Source organism: Anser anser (genome assembly GCF_964211835.1).
Source record: "Anser anser genome assembly, chromosome: 13".
Taxonomy (NCBI): domain Eukaryota; kingdom Metazoa; phylum Chordata; class Aves; order Anseriformes; family Anatidae; genus Anser; species Anser anser.
Genome location: NC_139734.1, coordinates 13118972 through 13127475, shown reverse-complemented (window position 1 = coordinate 13127475; position 8504 = coordinate 13118972). Strand labels below are relative to the sequence as shown.

Genomic DNA, 8504 nt, shown 5'->3' with positions numbered 1-8504 from the left:
CCAGGCCGGTGTGAGGGCGGTGTACGTGGCGTGGGGATGGAGGAGAGGCCGTGAGCGGCGTGGGGCCGGGGGCCGGCAGCGGGCTGGGGGCCGGGAGCACCACAGAGGCCGGGAGCAGCACAAACGCTGCCCTGCTGCAGGGGCAGGCGGGAGCCCGGCGCCCCGACCGGGCGCTGCCAGGCTCCGCGGGGGGCTGGAGCCGCCTTGCGGATAAATAAAGCGTGCGGGGCCCCGCCTGCCCGCCGCGGGCGGACACCTCCCCGCCGGGCCGCCCGCACCGCAGCCCCGGCCGCGGCCCCGCAGCGCCGCCTGCGGCCCGCACCGCGGCCCCGCCGCGGGACTACACCTCCCGGCGTCCTCAGCGGCAGCAAGTCCCGCCCCCTCCGCCCGCCCGCCTATGGCAGGGGCGGGAGGAGGAGGAGGGGGCGGTGCGGGCGGACGCGATTGGGCGGGGGGGCGGCGAGGGGGCGGGGCTCGCGTCCGCATCCCTCCTGCCCGGCGGCGGCGGCGGGGCGCGGGGCCGCCATGAGGTACGGGGCGGGGGGGGGAGCTGGGGGCTCCTCACAGGGCCGTGAGGGGCTGGGCTCGGCCGGGGGGCTCCGGGCCGGGGGGTGCCGAGCGCGGCCAGAACCCAAAGCACGAAACCGAGCGGGGGGGCTCCTCCTGCGAGCGGGTGGCAGCGCCCCGCGGTGCCGCGCGGCTCCGGTCCGCCCCTCTCACGGGGCGCGGGTTTGGCTCCGAGGTGCCCGAGCGGCCTTTGCGGCCGGGGGGCGGACGCCCCGGGGAGCCGGGGAGCCCCTTTGGCCGCGCTGCCCCCGGCCTGGCCGGCCGGGCCCCGGCAGGGGCGAGTCCTTTCCCCCCCCAGCCCCGCGGCCGCCGGTCCGGCAGCGGGGAGCGCGGCCCGGCCGCGCCCGTTGCGGGTTGCGGGAAGGAGCCGCAGCAGCGGGACCTGGCGGGGCGGCGACGCGGCTGCGGCGCGGGGTGGCTGCTGACCCTGCGCCCGGCCAGCCCCTGGAAGGGCAGAGCAGCAGCCTGTTGCCGGCAGCGCCCGGTCACCTCGGCTCCCGAAGCTGCAGGGGTTCCCCTTCCCTTCCCTTCCCTTCCCTTCCCTTCCCTTCCCTTCCCTTCCCTTCCCTTCCCTTCCCTTCCCTTCCCGGGGGGCTCGGTCAGCCCGTGGGCAGGGTCCCGGCGCGGCACAGACACCGCAGGGGCCGCCCCAGGCGGCTGCGGGCAGCAGGCGTGCCAGGCACGGGGAGGCTCTGGTGCCAGCTGTGCCGTCTGCACTCGGCAGAGCATCGCCCGTCGCTTCCCAGCCGCGCGTCCTCGTCGGGCATGCCTTGGTCCCGTGAACGGGAGGCTCTCCCTTTCGCTCGTTGTCCTGTGCTGGCTGCTCTGGAGCCTCCTTTTCTCGGGGCACCCTCATCACTTTCCGAGCATCCGTAGTTCTGTGCACTCCAATAAAGTCAGGAGCTTGACAAGGTTGCAGGTTGGGCCTGTTTTACTTTGCCCTCGGCCAGAGGCCGCATCAAACAGGGCTGGGGAGGAGGGGTTCCCTGGCTCTCGGAGGAGGTAGCGCTTGGCTGGCAGCTGTCGTGGGTCCTACAGATATCGCGCTGCACGAATCTGGCCCTGGGTGGTGGAAGGCTTGGGCTTCAGGGGCTGCTGGGCTGAAATTTAAGCTGTCAGTGACTCTCCTGTTGTGTTGTTTTTTTTTTTTCCCTGCAGGTAGGTGGGAGCTCCCCGTAGCCGAGTGAGGCAGCATGGCAAGTAAGTGTTCCCCGCTCCAGGTGGAGAGGTGGCAGTGGTGCTGGAGGGGAGAAGGGGAGTGTTCTGCAGTCACCTCACAAGGAAGGGGTGCCTGTGCTTTCCTGGGGGCTCGGATGCCGTGACTGTTATCCCTGAACGCGGTCTGAGGTCCAGCCTGCCTTGTGCCTCTCTCTGCGCAAGGTGGGAGTTGAGAGGAGGTGCTGGAGGGCTGACCTCTCCAGGAGCACCTGCGTGCTGCAGCGTTTCTTTACCCCCATTAGGCTTGTTGTGCACGGCAGCCCTCCCTGAGGCTTTTTGGTGCCCCAGGGAGGTGGCCCATGACTTGTGCCGTGCTGTCCTGAAGCCCTCGTGGCTGGGGGCACTGTGGCTCTGCGCTCCCAGCAGGAGCTCGTGCAGCTGGGGCACGCTGCGTCTTGGCGTCCGAAGGAGCCCGTGCCTGGCAGCTGTGGCCACCTGGGGCTGGTGGCCGCAGGGACTGGCCTGGAGAAAGCTGGGCCGAGGCTAGCGAGGGTGCAGGGAGGAAAGTGGCGCGTGGTCTGGGAAGGGCTGTGCTCAACCCGCCCTCCTCGCTCTTCCGGGCAGCCTGCGCAGAGGCTGCGCACGGCGCTGCGGTGGGAGCTCGAGGAGGACGGCCGTTGTGAACGGGGGGATGCCGGAGATCTGGCTGGGATCTCGGGGTCCGCTCGGGGTGTCACCGGAGCCGGCTGCGAAGGTGGAGGCCGCGTCCAAGCTGGGCAGGAGGAGGAGGACTGCGGGATGACAGGTACGTCTGCTTTTGTTGTCTGCGCTGTGCTAGGTGGGGGAGGCAGCAGGGATCGTCAGGCAGGTTCTGCCCTAAACGGTGCTTTTAAAAGGCAGTTTTAGCCTTGCCCTAACGAGGAGCTGGCTCCCTGCCCTGCTGCACTTTCTCCCTCCCAGGGCTTGGGTGCCGGCGTAGGAGCACTTGCTGTCCCCGGGAGGTGTCCCTAGCGGCGGCAGTGCCCCCTGCCGAGCGGTCCCTTTCGTGCTGTCACTTGCAGGAGCGCTGCGTGGTGGTCAGCACGTTCCCGCCGAGCCAGGGCTGCGGCCCTGTGTCCTTCTGCAGGGAAGCAGCGCTGGGGGTGTCCCCAGGGCAGGGCAGCCGAGCTGTGGGCAGAGGCATGGCCCAGCCTGCCTGCCGCCAGGGGCCAGCAGTTCCTTAGGAAACCTCGCGGGGATGGCAGCGAGCTCCTGCTCCCCCTGCCTAAAGCTCCGATCTTTCCTGAGCACCGGTGCTCCCACTGGTGTGGGGAGGCTTGGAGAGGCACGAGGAGTCAGTACAGCCACTGCTGGGCTCTCTCTACCATTTTCCTGCTCTGCTCGCCAGGCCTGTGGGAACTATTAGCGCTTTCCACGTGAAAGAGAGGAGGGAGCAATGACTTAGTTTCTGCTCTCCTGTCATTTCTAGGTCCCTGAGGGAGGTTGGCTGTGGGAAGAGGCGCATGCCTCCATTGCAGCATGCTTTCAGCTGGGGCATTGCTCCTGATACCTGCCTGTCCGTGTGTCTGTTTTTATTTCTGTCGTAGTGGCCAGTTCAGCGAAGCAGGGACGGGCTCAAGTGACTGGTTTCTGCGGGGCTGGAGAGCCTGCAGGTGAGATCTGCAGCCAAGCTCGTTGCTCCAGGGTGTGCTGAGGAAGCCGGAAAGAGGCCGAAGGAGGTGAGGCCAGGCTTCTCCACTGAAAGATGGGACATTTGCAGAACGGATACTATCTTTGTAAAATTTCATCTGTTTCTGGAGAGGCTCAAGAGAAGGCCGGCCTGCCAACCTGCTCGCTCTTCAGCCAGGACAGCGCTCCTTGGCTGGGAAAGCCAAGGCAAGCTGATCCCTGCCCTCCTGCGAGATGCCTTCTGTTCCTCTTGAAGATGCTTTTTTTGGTTGTCCTTGTTATTTAGAAAGGAAAAAAAAAAGGCATAATAAAGTCGCTTCTGAAGGGAAAGTCTCTGACTCACATCATTCATGCTGTTCTTCATTCACACCTCAGTGGCTCAGCCCTCTGCAAGCTCTCCCTGAAGCAAGCCATTAATAAATCACAGGGGAGAAAACGCACCTACACAGCACAAAGAGAGCACGGTATCTCCAGGCACGGCGTGGCACAGCACTGTAGTGCTTGCTTACTCTGTCCCTGCCCTGACATTTACAAGTTTTCTCACAACCACCTTGCTGCCTTGCTTTAGAAGCAGGATGAAGGGAGGATGGAGCAGAAGGAAACCTGTCAGTCTCTCTGGTGAAAGGCTGCTAATGAGCGTTACGTTTGATCGTTTGGCGAGCTCCTTACAGAGGGAGGATTTCTGCGTTACAGCCGAGCTGCTCTGACGGGAGGCTCCAGCTGTCTCCTTGCCTCCTCGCCCTGCAGCTGCTGCGGTGCGGGTCGGTTTGTCTGGCTGAGCCCGAGGGCGAAGGAGGCGAACAGGCTGCAGCGCGCCAGCCGCCCGGACCCATCCGTTTGGCTCAAAGGAGGCAGCGAGGTCGCTGCCAGCCCGCAGCTGCGCGTGGCCGGACGTGTTAGGGAAGCGCTGCCTTACAAAAAGCGCCCGAGGGGCCGTTGCATCCTGCGAGGGTCTGCGTGCGCCGCTGCTTTCTGGGCAGCAGCTCACCTGCCTTCCCCGCGCTGCTGCGGGTCCTGCAGGCGCTTGCTCCCTGCACCCCACGGAGGCCTCCCTCCTGCAGAATGCGGGGGCAGAGCTTTCGGAAGGGCTGCCTCTCGCGGGCAGCCAAAGGCTGGCCCTGCTCGGCTTTCTGAGCGCGTGCTCTGTGGGACGTCTCTCAGGCTGACGTGGGCAAGCTGGAGTCTCCCAGGCTGTGGGAGCAGAGGGAGGTTCGCGAGGCCTCCGCGCCCAAATGCGGCAGGGCTGAGAAGGTGATGCCAGGCGTGAGGAGAGGTCGCTCAGGCCTGTTCAGTGTTGGGCTCATGATCCCCGTGCTGTCCCTGGGCGTGGAGGTTGCTTGCCCTTGTTGGGCCTGGGAGAAGACACGCTGGTTTCTCTGGGGCAAACCTTGTACTTGTACGGCCCCACAGCAACGGCAGCGTGCGTGCCAGCTTCCAGCAGGCTGTCTGCCCCGGGCGCCCGGTCCTGCGCCTCCCAGAGCCCTCCTGGAAGTGCAGGAGGAGCCGCTTGTCCTAAAGCCTGAGCTTTGGGTGGCCAGGCGGTGTCCCCAGGTCATTGCTTAGGCCCGGCTGTGGTGGCCAGCTCCTGGGCCTGGGGTATTGCTTTGCCGAAGATCCGCTTGGCCTCCGGCCTGCCTCTTCTGAGAGGCAATGCTAAGCTCTTGGGGATTTGGGGAAGCTGGACGCTTCTCCTGCAGTCCTTGGGGAATGCTAGAAGGCTTCCTCAAGTCTGCCCAAGCAGCTTGCCGCCTGGGGGCTCAGTGTCCCTCTGCTGGCAGCTCTGCTTTCCCTGGCCCTGGGGCTGTTTCCCTTCCCAGCCGTGCTCCAGCAAGGACGTCGTAGCAATGCCGGGGGGCTCTGCTGCTGCGGGGTGCCCGTGTGCCTCCCCAGCTCTGTCCTGGTGGAAGGACGTTGCTGGTGCCGCGTGTCTCTGGGCAGCCCCCAGCAGCTCCCCTCTGGCTGTGCCCCGTCTCAGCGGGCACCCTGAGCTGCAGCTCGGGGCTGGGGGGTGTTTGGGGTGCCTGATCCGCCTGAATCCTGGGCTGCAGCCCCGCAGGTGGGGAAGCCTGGCTGGGCAGAGGCCAGGCGTGGGCTTGTCTCTGTTCAGCATCCGCGCCTTGTGTCTTGCAGTGTTCCTGGGGGCCAGGAATGCCCACTCGGTCCTGAAGCGCTTTCCCCGAGCCAACGGCTTCCTGGAAGAGATTCGGCAGGGCACCATCGAGCGGGAGTGCATCGAGGAGGTCTGCAGCTATGAGGAGGTCAAGGAAGTGTTCGAGAACAAGGAGAAGACGGTGAGTTTGTCCCGCCCTGCTCCTCGGTGGGTGCGTGTGGCACTTGCATGTGGCGGAGTGGCTCACAGCCCCGGTGAGGGTGCTGCAAGGCAGCCAAAAAACCTCTGCCTCTTTTGTGGGCCTGCGGATGGTCAGGGGCTGCTCGTCCCGTGCGCAAGCACACGATGGTTCCTTCTCTCTTCCTGCTGCAGATGGAGTTCTGGAAGGGCTACACCAACTCTGTCTACTCTGTCAAGGACCCCGGGCACAACACAGAGCGCTCAGACGCTATGTACGTGGTGGTGCCCCTCTTGGGAGTGGCCCTGCTGATAGTCATCGCCCTCTTCATCATCTGGAGGTGCCAGCTGCAGAAGGCCACCCGCCACCGCCCTTCCTATGCCCAGAACCGCTACCTGGCCAGCCGAACGGGACGCAGCCTCCCCAGGGTCATGGTGTACCGGGAGCGGTCGCAAAGCCAGGGGGAAAATCAGCGAGAAGCGAGCAACCGGGGGGCTGGAGACGGCAGAGCAGGAGGCACCCCTCAGCAGGACGGCACCCTCTGTCCGCCAGAGCATTCGGTCTCCGTCCTCTCCAGACTGTCCAGTGCCACCCCTCCGCCTTCCTACGAGGAGGTGACGGGGCACCCGGAGAGCAGCAGCGGTGAAGAGACCAGCATCTCCTACAACGACCCACCGCCGAAATATGAAGAGATCGTGGCTGCTGCCCCCACTGCGGCCAAATAGCGGGTCTGTGTCCCTGTTGCCTCTTCACACACTCATGCCCGCTCACCCCCCACCTGTTGCCGTGCCCGGAACCCCCTTCAGGTGCCAGTTGGCTCCCCATCTCGCTGGTACCATCACTTGGTGCCATCACACAGTAGCCTTACCCACCTTACCAAAACCAGCTGTCCCCAAGCAGGGTGAGGATGGGATGTGGGGATGGCTCCGGAGTTTACCAGCCGTCTCCTTCCCCTCACTCCCCGCTCACAGAAGTGCTGCAGCAGCCAGAGCAGAGCAGCAGCTTGTTCCTGGCTCAACGCGGGGGTCTCCCCATGGTGCATTTGATTTCCTCACTTGCCCTCAGACATAACATTTCCCACGATTAAAACAGCCTCACTGCCTCCCTGGGGCTCTGCTCAGCCTTACCCTGTGCGCACACCAGCTCCTGGACCCGAGGCACGTGCGGGGCTGGTGTTGGGGTCAGTCCTTTCCATGCCCAAGTCGGCAGGGCTGGTTTGTGATGCGCTGAGACCGCGGTCCTCACCGGGTCCTGTTTCGCTGCTTGGTGCTCTCGTTAGGAGCCGGGGATGCAGGAGGGGCGGCGCTGATTTCTGCCTGTGCCCCCAGTTGTGCCTGGGGAGAAAGTGCCTCCCTCGTGCGTGTTTGCTGCCTGGTGGGAGCAGGGAGCCCATCACATCCTGCAGTGCCTGCAGTGATGGTTGCTGTTGGGAGAAGGGGGAGGGAGCCAGCAGGGAGGTGATTTGTGATCTCCTAGATCCCTTTGGAAAGGGAGCAAGGCTCGTGGTGGTCCTGCATGTGGTGTAAGTCACTTTGGAACCACCAAAGGTGCTCGCAGGGCTTTAAGCGGTGGGGATGCTCCTTCGTCCTGGAGGCGGCCTGTCTGGTGCCTGCCCCAGAGGAGGGATGCAGGCACAAAGGGGCTGCGGACGTGCCAAACCTCCCCTCTGCCTGCCCCGAACCTCTCTGTCCTCTCTGGCCCTCTCTTTGGGGCTCTTGTCCTCCAGGGCAGGCGGGGGAATTGAGACCCCACTGTCCTCCAAGCCCCTCCGGTGGGCAGAGCACGGGGTGGCCGCGGCCACGGTGTGGAGGGCGTGCTGGGAGAGGCGGCTGCAGGGCTGAGAACCGACTGATCGTGCCACAGCCGGGGATGCGGGAGGGACAGGAGCAGGGCTGAACCCTGCCGTGCCTGACCCCTCGGTGGTCCCAGCGCCCGGGCAGGGCACAGCCACGTGCTTTGCTGTGGGACCAGCGTGTCCCCTATTCCTAGGCGGCCACTTTTGGGGTCCGCACAACAGGGCTGTCCAGTAATGTCTCTGATTTCCCAGTAACGTCTGATGGGCTGTGAAGGGGGTTCTGCTCCCCAGCCCCCCAGACTAGCCCAGAAGCTCCCAGCACTGCCACTCCGCGGGGTTTACCCCAGCACCAGTCTCCACCAGCACCAAAAGGCCGCTGTACGTCTGTGGGCCGCCCGTGTCCCGCTCGGTCCCAGCGACGTCTTGCAGCAGGTCCCGCAGCCCAATGCGGCCGTTTCTGGGGCAGGATACAGGCCCATGGGGGCTGCGGCTGCCGGCACCTCGTCCCTTCCCCAGCCTTCACTCTGCCTTTCGGCCTTAGGGTGGGGGGGCTATGGGAAGACCTGGCACAAACGCCAGGGTCAGAGCTGGAAAAGACCAGAGGGAGACGGAGGGGCACTCTTGGATCTTCTGTCTTCGATGTGCGGTCGCTATCCTTGCGGTTTGTATTCTGTAAAACTTGGTATATTTCTGTGCAAAAAGGTATTTATTAAAAAACCCTCACTGTCTGAGTGGCACAGGGTGACTTTTTCCCCAAACCGGGACAGGGGTGTCTCGCTGGGTGCATCCGGGCTTGCGTCTCGGGGCTGAGCTCTGCGGGGCGATGGAGGCGGCTGTGGGGTGGTGGCACCAAGGCCCCCGCACGCACCCTGCAGCACAGCCCCAACCGGGTCCTCTGCAGGGTGGGCACGGGTTGGAGACCGGGGTGTGCAGCCATGGGGCTGGGAGCGGCACCCCAAACCGGGCAGGGGCTTCCCCGGGCAGGGGGTGCAGCGCTGGGGAGAGCTGGAGGGCGTCCTGTGGGCCTG

At 65.1% G+C, this 8504-nt stretch overlaps 1 protein-coding gene across 3 annotated transcripts; it reads left to right on the top strand.

The window, feature by feature from the left end:
- The first annotated feature begins 428 nt into the window (after positions 1 to 428).
- On the top strand, positions 429 to 8204 carry PRRG3 (proline rich and Gla domain 3). 3 transcript variants are annotated; one of them, XR_014571838.1, is made up of 4 exons: positions 429 to 530; positions 1726 to 1767; positions 2350 to 2530; positions 3194 to 3723. XR_014571838.1 is itself a non-coding variant. In XM_083796778.1 (4 exons), exons 2-4 carry the CDS (start codon positions 1761 to 1763, stop codon positions 6404 to 6406), a joined length of 699 nt encoding a protein of 232 aa, XP_083652904.1. In that variant the 5' UTR covers positions 437 to 530; positions 1726 to 1760; the 3' UTR covers positions 6407 to 8204. The 3 variants fall into 3 exon arrangements, 1 of the variants encoding a protein (XP_083652904.1); XM_083796778.1 differs by lacking the exons at positions 2350 to 2530; positions 3194 to 3723 and adding exons at positions 5524 to 5684; positions 5876 to 8204 and having other exon boundaries at positions 437 to 530; XR_014571839.1 differs by lacking the exon at positions 1726 to 1767 and having other exon boundaries at positions 469 to 530; positions 3312 to 3723.
- Positions 8205 to 8504: the final 300 nt, after the last annotated feature.

What these genes read in the sequence shown, in the direction of transcription:
- PRRG3 (XM_083796778.1), top strand. An exon ending in TCGAGAACAAGGAGAAGACG is followed by an intron (nt 5,685 to 5,875) that starts GTGAGTTTGTCC and finishes TTCCTGCTGCAG; the next exon opens with ATGGAGTTCTGGAAGGGCTA.